General features: G+C 35.6%; 1 protein-coding gene across 1 annotated transcript in view; it reads right to left on the bottom strand.

The window, feature by feature from the left end:
- LOC121865593 overlaps nucleotides 1-10,060 on the bottom strand; it is a 157,627-nt gene extending 147,567 nt beyond the window's left edge. The window contains exon 1 of the mRNA XM_042365102.1: nucleotides 9,863-10,060. Within this exon, the coding sequence (XP_042221036.1) occupies nucleotides 9,863-9,910 (48 nt within the window). The 5' untranslated portion in view covers nucleotides 9,911-10,060. The remainder of the gene's footprint in view (nucleotides 1-9,862) is intronic.
- Between the last annotated feature and the right edge of the window lie 12,041 nt (nucleotides 10,061-22,101).

Raw genomic sequence — 22,101 nt, 5'->3', positions numbered from 1 at the left:
GCATGGTGGTGGGTTAAAGATTAGCTGTTGAGGAGAGCTTGGCAGCACTGCTTTCCACTCCATCTCTCTAATCTCCAACACCTTTCTCCTTTCTCACTCCATATTTTCAAATGTTTTGTAATGTAATGTTGAAGGGATACCATGTTGCTCATTTATAATGAATTTACACTCAATTTTGTGGGTAGATATCAGCTGTTCAATAGTGTCTGGTGTGCTGTATGTGCAGTGTTATGAAAGAAACTGAAGTTGATGACCTTTTTCCATTCATCTTGAATAAGGGTACACAGTAACACAGATGCATAACTGAAAACAATCTGGAAAAGATTTCTAACTAAGCAGCACGATTGTTGCGCTGGCTGTTGGGGAAGTGAGCCACCATCCAACCATCTTGCAGCTACCAGCAGAATCCACACAAATTTTTTTTTATAATTTCGGTTAAATTTCTTCTTCTATATCGGGATTTTTTCTTTTGAAAAACTTAATAAATTAATCACAAATCCATAGACGCATAACTGAACACAAGCTGGAGAAAGAGTTCATACTCAGCAGTGCCAGTGTGGTGCTAGCTAGGTGAGCCACCCTCCAACCGTCTTGTAGCTACCACCAAGAATCCAGATTTTTTTTTTTAATTTTGGTGAATTTCTTTGTTGTAGAAATTTTTAAATTTACCCAAATTCCACAAGGATGAGGTTTTTGTTCATATCGCAAATTTTGGGGTCGTACTTTCAAAACTCCATAAGGGCAAATTTCCATAACCCGGGTTTCCATATCATGGAGGATGCCTGTATAACCAGAAATATCCTGCTTAACCATTTGTGGACTAGACTAACAGAATGTAGCCAATAGTAAATGCGGAGTAGGCAAAATGTCATAATAGGGCTTACCGTATATCACGGCCTATAAGGCGGCGGGGTGCATAAGACGCCCCCCCCAAATTTCCATTTAAAAAGTAGCTTTTGAGCTCTATTTGCTGTATAAGACCAGTACCCCAAATGTGACACTTACCCACTGACTCAGTAGTCCTTTACCAACCATCCTTGATTTTTTAAAATAAGGCCAATTCACTTCAAGTAATGTCATCAAATTATACCCGCTGGTGTAGTGTAAACACTAGTGACGTCACTGAAGCGTGGTGGGAGTGTTCCCTCGTCTCGGTGGTGTGACTATTTATACAACATGTGGTTCAACAGCAACCACCGTATTCTAATTGTGGTGTTTCATTAGGATTTGAGTGAAAAAGGTTACCAGTATGTACTTACTACATACATTTATTACACAAATATATATATATATATATATATATATATATATATATATATATATATATATATATATATATATATATATATATATATATATATATATATATATATATATATATATATATATATATATATATATATATATATATATACTGAATATACTATGTACAAAAAATGAATGTTCAATGAATTATTTATGGTGCATTAGGGTACTGGTCACTTCTGATGGGCTATAAATAGCCTTCTTTATCTCCCCTACATCTCACCCTGAGCCAGACGGAAGGGTCTTGGTAAATAACATGTTTGCTTATTTTCCATTTACTTTAAATAGATTTACCGAATTATTTGTTTTATTTATTTATTTATAATATACTGTAATATATTAAACACACTGTAATTATTTTCTTTAATTTATAAACTGTTTTGCGACAAAGGAATGTTCTCCAGTAGTGTTTCATTAGGATTTGAGTGAAAAAATATTACGTACTTACACAATTGTTCCTCTTACTTTGACAACACAACATACATACAGTATATTATTTCTCAGTTTTGATCTTTTTTTTTAATTTTTGTATTTATTTATAGTTAGTTACTTAAAATAAGGCCAATTCACTTCAAGTAATGGCATCAAATATTACCAGCTGGTGTAGTGTAAACACTAGTGACGTCACTTGAGCGTCTGTAATTAACCGTCGATAGTTTCAAGAATTAATGCACTCATTTACTGAATATTCTTTGGAAAAAAATAAAATTTAAATCAATTATTTATAGGAGATAAATATTATTATGAGTAAATATACCGATACCGGTATGCATTACTGACCACCTCCACGGCTCCTCACTGGCAAATGGGGGGGGGGCGTGGGGAGGGGTGTGTGATGATAGCTGTGTTTATTATAGGGGTATAAATCTCTTTTACGGTATGTTAGACAGGTTTATAATACATTTTTATTATTTTAATATACCGGTAATCTTAATTTGAATCCAGCTTGCCAAACGTAAGTTTCAGTATAAAATAATTAGTGGTAAGACCTTGTGAGTGGCTTACGATGTTTTCATCACCACTCTTGACACACTAAACCACAATATTTAAGAGGTAAGAATTTTAAACTTGGTGGTTTAGACGACCCCCTAACTTTGGGCAGATTTTTTTAATGTTCAAATTTCGTCTTATAGGCCGTGATATACGGTAAACAAATGGTACGACATGGCAGCTTATTGAACGTAAGTAAATTCTGACTTCGTTTGTTTATTTTACAATGTGCAGTATAGTCTCAATTTACGCGGATTTGGTTTACATGTTTCGTCATTTACGCGGCACCTTGCCAGACCGACAATTTAAATTTACACGGTTCATTCCATCATTTACGCAGGAAGCGGCGCGGGCAGGGTGCACACAAGGTCGCCCAGTCAACAAAACATTACCGAGTTCTTCACCCACCACAGCCAGCCCAAGTCAGTGATAGTGAGGATATGGACTTCGAGGGGTTTGACAAAGAGGCCCTGCAAGCCTCTGTGGTGGATAGTGATACAATTGATACAGGTGAGGGCCAATAGTCTGCCCTCTGCCTCAGAACCAACCCCCATCCCCGTGTGCCCAGCCATCTTTTCTACTAATGTACACTAAGTGTTAAAAAACCTAATATTATTGATATTTCTCTTAAATATTAATTGTGTGTGCATACCATCATAAAATTAAGATGTTATTTTTACTACAACGTACGTATTATGTCGGAAAAAGTGTAGTTTGGGGGTCGGCCCAATCTCTATTTAAATTAATCCCCTATGTTCTGTTATTTCATTTACGCGTTTATAGTTTTACGCGGACCTCCACGGGTTCAATTGACCGCGTAAATGACGACTATACTGTATTTTGAATTTTTACAATAATGGTGTCTAAACGGTTGTAAGAGATGTCTCCAAATCACAAACAGATATATTCATATTCATAAAACACCAATAGCAGCCATCCACAGTTAGATTAGGGTGATGACCGATTGTGTAGCCTGTCACAACGCGCATAATGAAATTTTCTCCTTTTACCGGTATAGATCTTGGTATATCACTATACAAAAGGGAAAATGTATATCTTTATTTTATTTTATTTTATTTTTATTTATTTATTTATTTATTTATTTATTTTTTCTACGGGGAATAACCCACCCGGGCAGAGGACATGGACCCACAACGGGGCCTAGGGGGCGAAAAAATAAGAGAGAAAAGAAAATAAAAATATAAAAGAAAAAGGTTATGTTAATCTACACCACGAAGATGCCGGAAAATCAGCTTTTTAAAGTGTGACCGATTGTAAGAGTGTGGAAACACAGAAGAAGGCAGAGCATTCCACAGTTTGGCTGTGTGGGGAAAGAAGGATGTACTATAACGGGTTATTCTAGTGTGACCGACATCCACAGAGAAACGGTGAGCACCACAGGCAAGACGTGTGTTACGAGCCCACGGCCTTGCCGGCGGTACACAGGATGCCAAATCCACCGAATATTGCTTGTTAAAGTACCTGTAAAAGAGAGTGAAGCAACATTGCAGCAAAGAGAAAGGGAAGAAAGATTATCAACTAAAAGAGGAGAGTTAATAAGACAAAATGCCTTTGATTCCACCCTATCTAACAGTTGGACAGAAGAAGAGCCACCCCAGATATGAGAGCAGTATTCCAAGTTAGGATGAATGAATCCCTTATATACTTGGAGCAACTGCTCAGGAGTGAAGTAGCTATGGCATCTGCACAGCATTCCCAGCTTTCAGGAGGCAGCTTTAGCAATACATTTTATGAACATAAAAATTATTAGTGAATGTTTTATGTCAAAAATTAAAAAATATTGAACATTTCTCTAGTAGCAGAATTTGGCAACTTAACTCTTCCAAGACGAATTTCCCGCCAAATGTAAAGGATACCAATCAATGTTTATATTTTCTTATTTCTATAACAAAGCTACTAATTAAGATATATCAAGTAAAATTGGTAAAAACATAAGCTATTTATTTCCATTATGTACTTTTAGTAAGCTACAGTGCAACAACCCAATTTATATAATTATAATTTTGATATAATGGATACTGTACAAAAAGTATCTGTCATTTCTTCATTACATTGTAGTCCAGTTGATTCCTAATGTAAACAACACTGCTTGATTTTTTCAGACAGATCCCTCTTGCCAGGTTCAGTTCTTATTTTTATTTGATTACCAAATGCTTCCTATGAAATAAAAGCCTCTTTTTATTCATTCATTTGATAGCTACATAATCTTGCATGATGATACATTCACGATTTAATTTTTGCCAAACTTCAGTGAGAAATCTAATAGATAAAGAACTGCTCTAGTTTGACTAAAATTTGTTTCTACTGGGCATACTGTTACATCATACAATCACAAAACCACTCGTCAAATTGGTAGGCGGTGCTTATTTTAGATATCAATAAAAAATAACTGTAGGCTAGTATAAAAGCTGTACATAATGGTAAATCTCATTTTATAACTGTGTTGGGATTGAATAGTTCTGTAAAACTAGCAAAAATCGGGGGAAGAATCCCAAAGCTCCTGGGCCCAATCATGTGTGACCGAGATAAATTTTTTTTATAAATATATAAATCAAATTACAGTGAAACCTCGAAGAACTGATCTAAAATAGGGTTGTCAGGCTTATGATTGAAATACAGTAGTACTTACGTATATAAATACAGTGATCCCTCACTTAACGAGCGCCTTGGTTAACGAGTTACCTCCCATAAGATTCTTAACTTCGGTTAACGAGCAATCCCTCGGTTAACGAGTTTCTTACGAGCCGACCTCAACATGTTTTCGCTTGCACTTGGTGATCAACCAGCTGTAGTATTAGTCCGCCAATACAGTAATCGGTTCTGGGGCTTAAATTCCTTACTATTTTAGTAAATATCAAGAAGTTTATACTATTCAATAATTTTAAAAGTTTAATATTAAATTTTTTAGTCATTTTAACAATTATTGAACATAATTGAAAGTAAAGTCACTAGTTTTATGCGCGCCATCCAGCCTTTTAACACACCAAACAAGCGTTAGTCTCTCTCTGTTTTCAGTGGAGGTAACATCTTGCTTGAGACTCTCTTCAACTAAATGCTTTTTTTCTGTGTTTACAAGCAAAGTATTGGTCATTTTGAAATTTAGTTTACATATTGACAATATATAGTGCAGTGCAGTGTTATTTTAAAGAAAATATTCTTTATCTACAGCTACAGTAGTTTAAACTTAAAAGATCACGTGTTGCCATTGTTTGAATGCAGCATGGGGCCTAAGAGATCAAGAAAAGCGATTTCAATCCAAACCAAGCAGGAAATTATAAAAAAAACATGAACAAGGCATTAGAACAAATGCACTATGCAAACAATATGGCATGTCGACATCAACTGTGTCGACAATTCTTGCACAGAAAGACAAATTTAAAGAAGTGAAAGTGAAAGACAAATCTACCAGAGTGTTCAAAGGTAGATCCCTAATAGCAGAAGCTGAGAAGTTATTTCTCATCTGGATTACGGAAAAAAAGATGAAAGGTGATTCAGTTTCTACTGAATTCATTTGTGAAAGAGCCAGGGAGATTTACGAACATTTAAAGACAGATCAACCTGGTTCTTCAGGCACAGAATTTGAAGATTTTTGGGCCAAAAAATTTAAGAAAAGAAGTGACATTTTCAGTGTTGTTAGGCATGGTGAAGCTGCTAGTGCTGATAAGGAAGGGGCAGCAAAGTTTTTAGTGGAATTTAAAGAACTGATGGAAGAATAAAAATTATCTTCCACAGCAAGTGTTCAATGTGGACGAAACTGTGCTGTTCTGGAAAAAGATGCCCAAAAGAACATTCATCACCAGAGATGAAGCCTCTTTTCCTGGGCATAAACCCATGAAAGACCGTCTCACCCTATTGCTTGGTGCCAATGCTTCAGGGGATTTCCGACTGAAGCCTATGCTTGTCTACCACTCTGAAAACCCCAGGGTGTTCAAGCAACAGAAAGTGGTAAGAACAAAGCTTGGAGTGTATTGGAAGTCCAACCATAAGGCATGGGTTGACAAGACAGCTCTTTAATGAATGGGCTGTTGATGTGTTTTGCCCTTCTGTCAAGAGCTACCTAACCACCAATATACTCCCTTTAAAGGCTCTTCTCCTCATGGATAATGCTCCTGGTCATGACCCTGAACTTGCCAGAACTTTGGAGTATCAATTTGACTTTGTGAAAGTGTTGTTTTTGCCCCCGAACACTACATCAATCATACAGCCAATGGACCAGAATGTGATCAGCAACTTCAAGAAGTTGTACATGAAGAAAATGTTTAGGAGGTGTCATCAGGCAACTTCCAATGATCCTGAACTAACACTGAAACAATTCTGGAAGACACAATTCAACATCCTGGAGGCTGTAAAATTGATTGTGTCATCATGGCAAGAAGTCTCCACTAGATCCCTAAATTCTTCATGGAAAGCACTGTGGCCATCAGTAGTCCATGATTTTGAGGGATTTGAGGAAGAAACAGAGTTGGACCAGGAGATTGTGTCCATTGGTCAGTCATTGGGCCTTGAAGTGGAAGAGGATGATGTTGAAGAGCTTGTGATGTCTCATGAGGAGGAACTTATTCCTGATGACTTGAAGCAACTGGATGAGATGTTAGAGGCTGACGGTGGTGAGGAGGAAATTGAAAGTTATGACCATATGTCAACTAAAGAGTTGAAAGATGTGATTTACCACTGGGAGAAGTTCAGGGAACTGGCTTCAAAGCACCCAGATGAGGAAAAAACTGAACTAACTTTGTGTCATGTTGAGGACTCAGTGGTCTCCTTCTTTAAACATAAGTTAATGGTGAGGAGGAGAGATGCTCCACAGACCACAATTGACACTTTCTTCAGTAAAAGGCAGAGGGAACAAGATGCTATCCCTCAGCCTTCTACTTCAAGAAGGAGAGAGGATGATGCTAGCCCTCAGCATTCCACTTCAAGAAGAAGAGAGGATGTTCATGGTGGAGAAAATGTCAGTCCAGAGGTTCCTGACATTTTCATGGAAGGTGACTCAGCTTCCAAGAAGCAGTAAAATGCTTCTCCTCCACCTCCACTTCCTTCTCTTCTCCCTTCTCCTCCTCCACCTCCCACTTCAAATTCATATCAGCATCATCATCCAGGAGCCTTCTACATACACACCTCAAGGTAAGTGTCAATTTCTAAAAAAAATTTTGAATTTAGGCAATTTTCGGTGAGCTGGAACCAATTACCCAAAAACCCATTGAAACAATGGTTTCGGTTAACGAGATTTTCGGTTAACGAGCAACCTGCTGGAATGGATTTTGCTCGTTAACCTCCACCTCCACTTCCTTCTCTTCTCCCTTCTCCTCCTCCACCTCCCACTTCAAATTCATATCAGCATCATCATCCAGGAGCCTTCTACATACACACCTCAAGGTAAGTGTCAATTTCTAAAAAAAATTTTGAATTTAGGCAATTTTCGGTGAGCTGGAACCAATTACCCAAAAACCCATTGAAACAATGGTTTCGGTTAACGAGATTTTCGGTTAACGAGCAACCTGCTGGAATGGATTTTGCTCGTTAACTGAGGGACCACTGTACAGTATAGGTAAATACATCAGTCTTATATAATTCCATCACCCCTGTAATTTTCCATGAACAGTCAGTGTCATATATGCATCATGTGATCAGTAATTTTCCACTGGCAACGTAATGTCTCTAGGGATATTAACTCAGGTCCCTTGAGCAGACTTACACCCAGTTACCACTCAATACTCACAACAGATGGACGAGAGACATAAAAGCTTATCTCAGACAAGCTTCCGTCCTTCCATAACACTCGCAGCTTACATTGTTAATTAGTGTGATATCCTTGATGAGTGTGAACAGTTTATTCTTCAAATTAAATGGAGAAAAGGCCATTTGGGTTTTGCAAACTTAACCCATGAAGAATTTTATATGTAGCTACTAAGTTACCTCTCATTAGTCAGGCTCAGGTAACCGGAAATGGCTACACCCCCGAAGAACCGGACTAAAGGGGGGTTGCCAGGCGTATGGTCGAAATACAGTACAGTACGTATAGAAGAAATACATAAATTATCTTGTTGTCAAATTTGAAAATGGTGACAGGCACAGTGATAAACAAATCATATAAACCACGCATTTACCTGCGATAACATAATAAGAAACATTGTATCATTACTAGAGTGAATGAAATAATATTCCTACGAACAATAATTGACAACTCTGATTATGCTTCCTGCCTCGGGGACCCATGTCTCACAAGCTGACATCTTAGTTACATGGGCCTAAGATGATCTTTGCTCTGTTTTGGGAATGCTTCTTAGCCCCCAGAACCAACAAATTTTTTCTGAATCTTCCGATATCCGGATTTACCGGGTCCAAATCTTCAAGGGTTCACTGAACTGGAGGCGCCCTTAAAAGGAAGGAGGTGGAAGAGATTTTGTGGCCAAACATAAACATGTACACTGTAATCTGCATCTCTTCAATATCATCTATAAAGACCCGCACATCAGATCTGGCTCACCGTAGTACCTCAATGGGAGGAGTGATTGATTGCTTGGTTGTATATAATACATACGGCATAGTAACAATTTAAGTCATGACACGTCATATTCACTTAAAAAGGATTTTCTATTTAAATATATTGTACCAACTACAGTGTATGGATAAAATACATATACTGTATAAAGTAAATACTGTATACTTTACACTAAAAATATATAGCTTCTATATTCTAGAGGAGGTCAGTCCCCTACGGGAAAGACAAAGGGATGTCAAGCTGCTCAAATGAGATCTAAGGATCAATTCACCATTTATAACCACACATAAAATGGGCTCAAGCAATTCTGTACAGTATACTGAAGAACTAAAAGCTGCTAGAAAAGAAAGGTAGGTGGTATCAGTCACCTTCCAATTCCATGCTCAGCTTCTACCCACAAAGGGAGCAATCCAACTAAATCCTGGAAAACACTGTGAAGGTAATGGATAACTGCATTTTCAAATTTATTCATTTTTTATATCCCAGTCAAACAACCTGGTGCCCAATGGCTAGAGGGAGTCAACACCTGAGACATGCTTCCTATACAAAGTTAATCAATGTATGGTTACAATGTAAAAGTCATTCAAACCTTCTGGTTTAAGAAATGATATGGAGATACTACTGTATTCTCTAAAGCAAAAGTATCTCTTTCCTACTACAGTAAATCTTTAATTAATATAAGGAACTTTAAGAAAATGACTGATGGTGAAAAAAAAACGTGAATGTGAGTCCCATAGGCATAACTGCCCCTTAGGGACAGTGTGGTTACAGCACACTGTACACCGAGCCTTTGGTACACAAGGAGGCAGCATGGCCTTACTGCTCTTGACTGCCTTCACCTCTCCAAGTTGCAACTTAGATATCCATTTACAGCTGGGTGAACTAAGAGCGCCCAGGAATTGAACCACCGACCCCTGGAACAGTAGGCGAGTCCTATATATCATTCAACTGCCGTGCTCCTGACCACTTCAATATCCCCAAAGCCTTGCAGGAAGCAGAAACAGAAGGCAAAATAACTATAAACGTTTTCTATAATATACTTACAACTGAGGTCGCAAAGATTTTCCTTGAGCAGATGCCAGCCAGAACCATGACGCCAGAAACCAACACAGTCACGCCACTGGGGATTACTACATACAGCCTTGGATCCTTAGTATATGATGCATAATATGCAGTTGCATAAACATAGTTCCGATATTCTTCAGAGGGCCTCTTTGAATTGCTGTAGCCATAGCTGAACCTGAAACATATTTCATGTTTAACTTATGGAGTTCATACAAATCTTGGGGTTAGCTTAAAAAATCAAACTCTTCTTGAAAAAGTCAACTAGTAGATGTAATGGCCCCTGTCTCATCAACAGAAGTATTATATAAATGGGTTATTTACATCTGATTTATATTCAGATTCACCCCCTATAATTTTCCACTATCTATGAGGACATGAACTGAACACGTGAACGGTAGCTTTCCCAAGAGGGAGAAGCCCATATGTCAGCATCTATGTAAGCGCGTACCAAGGTGACGCCTTTAGTCAGTCACTCACACCAACTAATATCGAACGGACGTTGATTCACGTTTATATACATAAACGAGGTCCCTTTCTCATCACACTCATAAATAGTGGAACTTACGGTTGATCTACACTCAAGAATTATATACATGATACTTTTCTAATAAAACAAGAAACTTCTATTGGGTTTCCTTACTAAAGCCCAATATAAAATATGTGAACCAACCCGTTTAACATTGGAATAAAGCAGTCGTTTCATAGAGTTGAGACAAGGAAACTCATTATTCATCCATCAAGTCTACAGACTGTTATTTAAGCTAACTTCCAACACTGACAATTGGTTCAAACCGAGCTATATATATATATGTATATATATATATATATATATATATATATATATATATATATATATATATATATATATATATATATATATATATATATATATATATATATATATATATATATATATATATATATATATATATATATATATACATACATACATACAGGTAGTTCTGCTATAACGTGATAATTGTGTTCTTGTAAAATATCGTGTTATAGAAAATCGCGTAATAGAAATAACAGGGCTTATGGAGAAAATAGGGTTAGGTGCAGTTTACTCGAAATCGAAAAAATTTAGTAGTTAGCCTAACACAAAGGATAGCACAGTCTAAATAAATGTTACATTCATATCTAATAATGAAATCATACAGTAAATTTAACACTTTACCTTGAAAAAATATGAATGTAACTTGATGGGGGAGAAGGGTGATTTTGAGTTTGATAACATCAAGCTTCTCTTCAAGTGTTATATCCTTTCTTTTACGATAATCACCGGGAATTCTATCATCAGAATGCTTTTTGGAGATATTCTTCTTTACCATATTCACAGTTAATACCACAAAATTGGAGAAATAGTAAGCAAAAATCGCGTTATAGCAAACAAGCGATCGCGTTATACAAATATTGTTCCGAATTCATAAATCGCGTTAGAGCAAATTCGCGTTATCAAAACACGCGTTATAGCAGAACTCACTGTATATATATATATATATATATATATATATATATATATATATATATATATATATATATATATATATATATATACACAGTATTACCCCGCTTAACGCGGTATCGCTTAGCGCGTTTTACCGTATACGCGGTGCCTCGCCAGAGCCGAACTTTCACTTAACGCGGGCTTTTTCCACGTATACGCGGTGAGTGTCCGGCTCGAGAGCTATTTTTAGATTCGCCCCATCCCCCACCTGCCACCCTGCCTGACTGCCTGTTTTAGCTCATAAAATTCATACAAATTACCCGGCCAGAATATAATTTACATTGCTGGAATTCTTACAATATGATGATCATTTTTTATATAAACATCATACATTTTGCATTAAACATACAAATTTTAGATATAATGTTTACTCTGAGTAAATATGTTATTTTTTGTGCAAAATATATGACATTTGTATTCAAAATATTCCTGGGCTTACAAGGAATCCAGCAATGTCAATTATATTATCCTAACTTTAGTTTGAGGTATTATTTATTACTAGAAAGGTAAATATTCTGGTTTTCCCACACATCTGGTAGTGACGGTTGGTGGGGGGTGGGGGGGAGGGAGGGACCAACCGACCCTCTGTTACCGTGTGAAGAATATGTTTTTTTTTTATTAACTGAAGATATTTGTTTAAGCTCATAAAATTCATACAAATTACCGGTCAGAATATAATTTACATTGCTGGAATTCTTATAATTTGATGAGCATTTTGAATATAAACATCATAGATTTTGCATTAGACATACAAATTTTAGATGTAATGTTTACTCTGACTAAATATGTTATCTTTTGTGCAAAATATATGACATTTATATTCAAAATATTCATGGTCTTACAAGGAATCCAGCAATGTCAATTATATTATCCTAACTTTAATCTGAGGTATTATTTAATACTAAATGTTAAAATTTAGTTTTTTCACCCAACATCTCTTGAAGGGAGGATTGGTGGGGGGTGGGGGGGAGGATTGGGACTGACCGCGCGGTTGGAAGAGGGGAAGACAAGGTGGGGTACTTTGATTGACAGATAGTGTCGTGAAGAATATGTTTTTTTTTTATTAACTGAAGATATTTGTTTTAGCTCATGAAATTCATACAAATTACCCGGCCAGAATATAATTTACATTGCTGGAATTCTTACAATTTGGTGATCATTTTGAATATAAACATCATAGATTTTGCATTAGACATACAAATTTTAGATATAATGTTTACTCTGAGTAAATATGTTATCTTTTGTGCAAAATATATGACATTTATATTCAAAATATTCCTGGTCTTACAAGGAATCCAGCAATGTCAATTGTATTATCCTAACTTTAGTTTGAGGCATTATTTATTAAAATTTAGTGGTTTTCCCCCAAAAATTTCTCAGAGAGGGAAGAGCCAGAAGTGTAGTGTGAGAAGAGGGGGAGGGAGTTGAGTCCATTATTTGAATGGAAATTAACTTGGCGACTGTATTTCTCTTAAGTATTAATTGTGTGCATGTACCATCATAAAATTTAGATGTTATTTTTACTAGAACATAGGTATTGTGTCGGAAAAAGTGGAGATAGGGGGTCGGGCCGGTTTCTATTGGAATTAATCCCATATGTTCTGTTGTTCACTTAGCGCGGTTTTCACTTAACACGGTACCCTGTGGGTTTTATTGACCGCGTTAAGCGGGGTACTACTGTGTGTGTGTGTGTGTGTGTGTGTGTGTGTGTGTGTGTGTGTGTGTGTGTGTATATGTATATATATATATATATATATATATATATATATATATATATATATATATATATATATATATATATATATATATATATATATATATATATATATATATATATATATATATATATATATATATATATATATATATATATATATATATATATATATATATATATATATATATATATATATATATATATATATATATATGTAATGATTGATTGTCAGACCAAAGCTTACAGCCCAGAATTATGTCACATATAACAGCAAGTACACCACAGACCTCGTGGCACCACCACATTCCGGGTTGACACACCTCAGGTCGACCCAAGGGACTTGACCTCGCCCGCTAATGACGTGAGCCGGTGACCTACACCCGCACCTAGCCAAGACACCTGGCCAGGACCACACCTGCACACACCACCAGATCAAACCAGTTTAGTGTTAATTGTTAGAGGTCAGAAGCCGGCTGGGCCGACCCCATATAAAGGCCCTACAGTCCCGTCCACGGGCATTCGAGATTCCTATTCGACAGTCCATTACGATTATCATTCTGGTTGCTGTCATCTCTCTCCCGTTCGGGTCGTCTCTCGGTTCACTAAGCAGAGTCACGCACGTCCCCTCCCCAGGTCGGGAGGGAGACCTCCCGACCAGACCACAGCATCACCAGCTAAGCAGATTCTCCCATAGGAGGCAGCCCAGCCAGCACCCACTGGGCCTACGTCAGGGTACACGTGAGTCTTGTCAGAACGTCCTAGGGTGAGTTACCTACTGTGGGAAGTGTATTCATTCAGGTGTGTCCGAGAGTCAGTGTCAAGTAACGTAAAGCATAATGTGTTAGTACCCCGATATAATAGTGATATTAATGTGTCCATGTCATTGAGTGAATTAATAAATAGTTGTATCGAAGAGGTGTTTAACAAGTTGTCCCTTTAAGAAGTGATATACGTGTATTGACATACGAGATAAGATAAGCGTAGTGACGCTGTGCAAATAACATCCAGGCCACGCTACCAAGTTTCCTATCTTTACATTCCTACTCTCTATACTTCCTACTTATATATATTCTTCCTCTCCTTGTGTCTTTGTCTCATTACAATGGTGCCAGCGAACTTAACGTAACTCACGCCTTCCCTCGGTTAGCCATAACACCTGGCTCGTTAGTTCAAAAGTGCGTGATAAGAAGTTCCTGCGTAGTAGCGTGAAAAGTGTCCTAGTGTGTCTCCGTTACAGCTCAAGTAAATGTCTCTTGTGGTGGTATGCGCGAATTTTTAATAGAAATATGTTCAGTGCTTAACGTAATTTCTCAGTGTCACCCGCTATCTGTGGCATTCTCAGTAGCCCAAGTGCAGTTTGATTGTTGGTCAGTGTTAAATGTAGCCATTGTGTTTCAGTGATGAAAGCGGTGTCTGTACTAACTGTTATAACTTAACATGTCTTTTAACCTACATCCTCCTCCCTGTCCTAATCCTTACCTCACCCTCCTTACCCTTCCTCCCATCCCTGCCCCGCCCTGCCCCGCCCCTCCGTTCCGTGCCCCTCCCCGCCCCGCGAAGCCTCGGCCTGGCCCGATCAACCACGCCTCGGCTCCTCCCCACCTCACCCGCAACACACCAGCCTGGCTGGGCCTGGCCAGCCTCGCCTCGCCCAGTGCTGCCCCACCCCGCTCGGGTGACCTCACGTCCTTCTGACCTGCCCCGCCTCGCTTGACCACACTGATTCCCCGTCTTTTGTCCCGTGAGCTGTGTGTTGATGATGATGGTTGATATAAAGTAATATTGCGATGAATGCAGAGCTTCACTCAGTGTATTTTTATGCTATTATGATTTGTGATGTACTCTTTGACACGCAGTGATAAATGATATTCAGTGTAGTGCGAAGAGCTTCACTCCCCGACCCAGCCTGATGAGAACATTGTCGTGACGGAAATGATAGTTGCCAAACATTGACGTAACGTATAAAGTAAACTTTTTTTTGCGAATGCACTTCCAACTAATCCATCACCCCTTTAGGATTGTTTCTCTGTCAAATGTCACTCACAGTACCACCCATGGCCAGCCGGACGTCAACCACAGTACATACGAGCAGAGAAGAACCAGCATGATGAAAGCAGTGTGATGAATGCAGCTTGATGAAGGCAGCACGAAACCCACCACGCCAACCACCAGCAAGTTACCACAGTACATAAACCTGTCTGAAGGAAGCTTACATTGATGACCCACCCAGCCCTGTCTCCTCTTCTGCTTCTTCCAATTAATATAGTCTCCATGTATCCTGTAAATAGAAAAATTATGGGGGCCCTGTGCATTCAGCTGACTACATTTAAGGTAAGTGCTCAGTCACACTGTATCCATTCCTCATTATTTATTACTTTACTGTACTGTATCCATTCCTCATTATTTTTTACGTTTAGTGTACTGTATTTCATTGTAGATTTTTAAAAAATTAAAAAAAAATTTTTGAATTTTTTTTTTGAAAATTTTTATTTTATTTTTATCTATATCGGACTTACGACCATATCGGACTTACGACCTGGATTTGAGTCCTAACCCCGTCGTAAGTCGGGGTCTAGGTGTATATATATATATATACAGTTAGTACCCCACTACGCCATTTGAACCCAGAGGGTCCTGCTATGAAATCTCAGCAATGAACAACAGAACATATGGGATTAATTCCAATAGAAACCGCCCGACCCCCAAACTCCACTTTTGAAGGCACATACCTATGTTAGTAAAAATAACATCTTAATTTTATGATGGTACATGCACACAATTAATACTTAAGAGAAATAGAGAAATACAGTCGCAAAGTTAATGTTCATTCAAATAATGGACTCAACTCCCCTCTCACACTACACAGCCGGTTATCAGATGGTCGGGCCGGTCCCTCCCCCACCCCCCCACCAACCGTCCCAAGGAGATGTGTGGGATAACCTCAAACTGTTAGGAAAATATAATTGACATTGCTGGATTCTCATGTAAACCAGGAATATTTTGAATATAAATGTCATATATTTTGCACAAAAGATAACATAGTTACCTAGTAAAATTTTATCTAAAAATTGTAAGTTTAAAGCAAAATATATGATGTTTATATTCAAAATGATCACCAAATTATAAGAATTCCACAATGTAAATTATATTCTGACCGTAATAAATTTTATGAGCTAAAACAAATATCTTCAGTTAATAAAAAATAATAATCTTCACAACACTATCTGTCAATCAAAGTACCCCACCTTGCCTCTCTTCCAACCTCAGGTCAGTCCCAACCCTCCCCACCAATCTCCCTTCCAGAGTTTTTAACATTTAGTATTAAATAATACTCAGATTAAAGTTAGGATAATATAATTGACATTGCTGGATTCTTGTAAGACCAGGAATATTTTGAATATAAATGTCATATATTTTGCACAAAAGATACTATAGTTACCAGAGAAAAATTTTATCTAAAATTATAAGTTTAAAGCAAAATCTATGAAGTTTATATTCAAAATGATCACCAAATTATAAGAATTCCAGCAATGTAAATTATATTCTGACCGGTAATTTGTATGAATTTTATGAGCTAAAACAAATATCTTCAGTTAATAAAAAAATAATAATTCTTCACAGGGTAACAGATGGTCGGTCGGTCCCTCCTCCCCACCCCCACCAAACTCCCAAGGAGATGTGGATAACCACCAAATTTTAATAAATTATACCTCAAACTAAAGTTAGGATAATATAATTGACATTGCTGGATTCCTTGTAAGACTCAGGAATATTTTGAATATAAATGTCATATATTTTGCACAAAAGATACCTAGTTACCTAGAGAAAAATTTTTATCTACAAATTGTAAGTTTAAAGCAAAATATATGATGTTTATATTCAAAATGATCACCAAAATTATAAATTCCAGCAATGTAAATTATATTCTAGCCTGGTAATTTGTATGAATTTTATGAGCTAAAACAGGCAGTCAGGCAGGGTGGCGGGTGGGGCAATCTAAAATAGCGTCTCGACACTCACCAGGCGTATGTGGAAAAACTGCTAAGTGAAAGTTCAGCTTTGGCAAGGCACGCCAGACATGTAAACGCAAGCAGTGAAAACCAAGAGGTAAAAACTGTATGTATGTATATATTATATATATATATATATATATATATATATATATATATATATATATATATATATATATATATATATATATATATATATATATATATATATATATATATATATATATATATATATATATATATATATATATATATATATATATATATATATATATATATATATATATATATATATATATATATATATATATATATATACAGTAGTACTGCCAGTCAATTGAACTCTACAGGGTACTAAGTGAAAACCGTTAAGTGAACAACAGAACATATGGGATTAATTCCAATAGACTGGCCCGACCTCAACTCCACTTTTGATTACACACAACTATGTTGTAGTAAAAATTTTATCTTAACTTTATGATGGTATACACACAATTAATAATTAAGAGAAATATCAATATTAGGTTTTTAACACTTGCATTAGTAGAAAAGATGGCTGCGCACACGATGGGGGTTGGTTCGAGGCAGAGGGCAGATTATTGGCCCTCACCTGTATCACTTGTATCAATTCTGACACTATCCACCACAGAGGCTTGCAGGCCTCTTTGTCAAACCCCCAAAGGCCATATAAGTCCATATCCTCACTATAATTATCACTATCACTGACTTGGGCCGGCTGTGGTGGGTGGCGGTGAAGAACTCGTAATGTTTTGATGACTGGGCGACTCTAGCAAGATCGGCCTGCCGCTTCCGCCAGATATGATGAAAAATTCCAAGTGAAAGTTCAGAAAACCAAGTAATATATATATATATATATATATATATATATATATATATATATATATATATATATATATATATATATATATATATATATATGTATATATATATATATATATATATATATATATTATATATATATATATATATATATATATATATATATTCAAGTCAACCTCACTTTACGCGTTAATGTAACCCACAGGTACCGCGAAAGTGAGAAACGCTAAAGTGAATAAACATAACATATGGGATTAAATGAAATAGAGACCAGCTGACCCCCAAACTCCACTTTTTCAACACAATACCTATGTTCTAGTAAAAATAACATCTTAATTTTATGATGGTACATCACACAATTAATACTTAAGAGAAATAGAGAAATACAGTCGCTAAGTTAATGTCCATTCAAATAATGGACTCACTCCTCCCCCTTCTCACAGTACACTCACTGGCTCTTCTGAGAAATTTTGGGGAAAACCAGGTATAGTAATAAATAATACCTCAAACTAAAGTTAGGATAATATAATTGACATTGCTGGATTCTTGTAAGACCAGGAATATTTTGAATATAAATGTCATATATTTTTTCACAAAACATAACATATTTACTCAGAGTAAACATTATATCTAAAATTTGTATGCCTAATGCAAAATCTATGATGTTTCTATTCAAAATGATCATCAAATTGTAAGAATTCCAGCAATGTAAATTATATTCTGGCCGGGTAATTTGTATGAATTTTATGAGCTAAAACAAATATCTTCAGATAATAATAAAAAAATATTCTTCACGACACTATCTGTCAATCGTACCCCACCTTGCTTCCCCTCTTCCAACGAGCCAGTTGGTCAGTCCGCCCCAACCTCCCCCCCCCACCTCCCACCACCAACCCTCCCTTCAAGAGAAAAGAGTGGGTGAAAAACTAGATTTTAACATTTAGTATTAAATAATTCAGATTAAGTTAGATATAATTGACATTGCTGATTCATTGTAAGACCAGGAATATTTTGAATATAAATGTCATATATTTTGCACAAAATATAACATATTTACTCAGAGTAAACATTATATCTAAAATTTGTATGTCTAATGCAAAATCTATGATGTTTATATTCAAAATGATCATCAAATTGTAAGAATTCCAGCAATGTAAATTATATTCTGGCCGGATAATTTGTATGAATTTTAGAGCTAAATAAAAAATTATACTTCACCGTAAAGGGGTACACCCACCGGAATGTGAGCATCCTGGGTTCTGGCAGGGCACCGCCAGAACGTGGAATGTGGGACCGCGTAGTGAGGGTTGAATGTATATATATATATATATATATATATATATATATATATATATATATATATATATATATATATATAATATTGATAACTACAAGGAAAGAAGAAAACACGGTTCCCAAGATGTGAATTACACGAAAGCGCTGGGAACTTCGTGTTTTCTTTACTTGTGGTTATCAGATATACCTAATCACAGACTCTACAGTAGATTTATTTGTGTATATATATATATATATATATCTTGATAGCTTCAGCTTTCGCTTTATTCAAGACGAAAAGCTAAGGTACTGCTGTTTCCATTTTCTCCCGTGATTTTTATCAGATTTATCTTATCCACGTTTTCATTGAGGATTTATGATATATATATATATATATATATATATATATATATATATATATATATATATATATATATATATATATATATATATATATATATATACACACACACACAGTTAACCCTCACTTTACGTGGTTAATGTAACCCGGAGGGTACCGCGGAAAGTGAGAAACGTGTAAAGTGAATAACATAGCATATGGGATTAAAGCCGCAGGAAATTAAGGTTTGTTTACATCCGGCAGTTCGGCTGCTCTCTCTCTCTCTCTCTGCTTGTCTATACAGAGTACAACATTTAACCCTTCAATATATATGAGCAGTAAATAAGTGTTGCTTTCATATTCTTATGTAGAGTAATGACGATATATTTTCACATGTGCGCACTTACATACGAGCAGTCTCACTTTTTTTTTTGCCATTAATGGTTAGCTACTTATATTGTTCTATTTATGAACATTAAATAACATTACAGGTACTTCAAGCAACCATATTCATTTTTTTACATTAATTTTACTACAGCTAAACTCAGGGTCTTATTTTCTTCAGTTTTATATGTAGAACCAATCAGTCACTGGTTTCGTAAGCTTTAACATAAACAATGCCGGCAGCCGTCTCGTCTCCTCTAATATTCCACGTATTATTAATTAATTGCATTGTTAATTTTGCACACACGTACATTAATTCAATAAAAACAAATTCAGAAACATTAATTAAAATATATATGAACAGTAAATAAGTGTTGCTTTCATATTCTTATGTAAAGTAATGATGATATGTTTTCACGTGTGCGCACTTACATAAGCGATCTCTCTTTTTTCTTTACCATTATCGTTAGCTACTTCTATTGTTCCATTTATTAACATTAAATAACATTACTTAAAACAACCATATTAATTTTACTACAGCTACAACCAAGGTCATATTTTCTTCAGTTTTATATGTAGAACCAGTCAGTCACTGGTTTTGTAATCAACGAATACAATGCTGTGTCATTTCCGCATGTGTTTTAATATTCTACGTATTATTAATGAATTGTATTGCTCATTTTGCACACATAAACATTAATTCAATAAAAAAGACATTCAGTAATAAACAATAATGAATCTTTTGTACATAAGAGAAATGACGCTGTTTACACGATTATGCACGTCGTCTGCACGTTGGCGGGCTGTTCAAACCCGTCGAAATTCAAGTTTCCGCCGTCAAAATTTTTATTTATTTATTTTTTTGTGTTCCAATAAAATATGTTAAGAATTAAAAACTCGCGAAATTTGAGAAGCTACTATACCTAAACCCGACTTACACGGGTTAGGAAACAGGTCAAGTCCGATATGCAGTCCATATAGTAAAAAAAAAAAAAAATTTTTTTAATAAAATCTACAATGAAATACAGTACAGTAAAGTAATAATAATGAAATGGATACAGTACAGTGAAAGTAATAAATAATAAGAATGGATACAGTGTGAGAGCATAACTTAATGAGTCACTGAACACATGGCCCAATTTCTAATTATACAACTACATTAATAAACTTCGGTATAAACCTTAAATACTATATCTATAAGTCCAACAAGTCAGTCTAGGTTATATTTAACCCTTCAATATGTCTTCAAAGACATGATGCAGAGAAAGTGGTGCTAGTGCTTCCAGGCATAAGCACAAGTCACTATCTATCCAGGAAAAGGAATTTCCATGGTCCGGCACCTGTCAGGTCGAGGTTGCCGGACTTGAGATTTTATATATATATATATATATATATATATATATATATATACACACCTAGACCCACTTACTTACTACGTGGACTTACTCACCGCCTCAGATAAAAAAAAATTTAGACACACGATTTTCTTTCTAAACGTTTCCAGTTAATGTAGTCTCCATGTATAATTAGAAAATTAGGCCCCATGTGCATTCAGCTAACTACATTAAAGGTTAAGTGCTCAGTCACACTGTATCCATTCCTTATTATTTATTACTTTCACTGTACTGTATCCATTCAGCATTATTCATTACTTTTACTGTACTGTATTTCATTGTAGATTTTATTAAAATTTTTTTATTTATTTTTTTTGTATGCCGATTCTCACGACCTGGATTTGGTCCCTAAAACCCCGTCAGTATATATATATATATATATATATATATATATATATATATATATATATATATATATATATATATATATATATATATATATATATATATATATATATATATATATATATATATATATATATATATATATATATATATATATATATATATATATATATATATATATATATATATATATATATATATATATATATATATATATATATATAAATATTAATTTAAAACTTACAAAGGTCCCAGTTGATGATTACATTAGAGTTCCTCATAGATTCCTGATAACATTTCACTGCTCGTTCTTCGGAAGACTACTTCATCAACTCATCAAACCATATGTATTAAGGATTGCAAATTCGAATTGGGTCAGAATATTATGCTCAAAAAATTTGGTATG

Source organism: Homarus americanus, unplaced genomic scaffold (assembly GCF_018991925.1).
Source record: "Homarus americanus isolate GMGI-L3 unplaced genomic scaffold, GMGI_Hamer_2.0 scaffold17533, whole genome shotgun sequence".
Classification (NCBI taxonomy): Eukaryota; Metazoa; Arthropoda; class Malacostraca; order Decapoda; family Nephropidae; genus Homarus; species Homarus americanus.
Note: the sequence above shows the minus strand (reverse complement) of the source record. Positions and strands in the feature narration are given on the sequence as shown.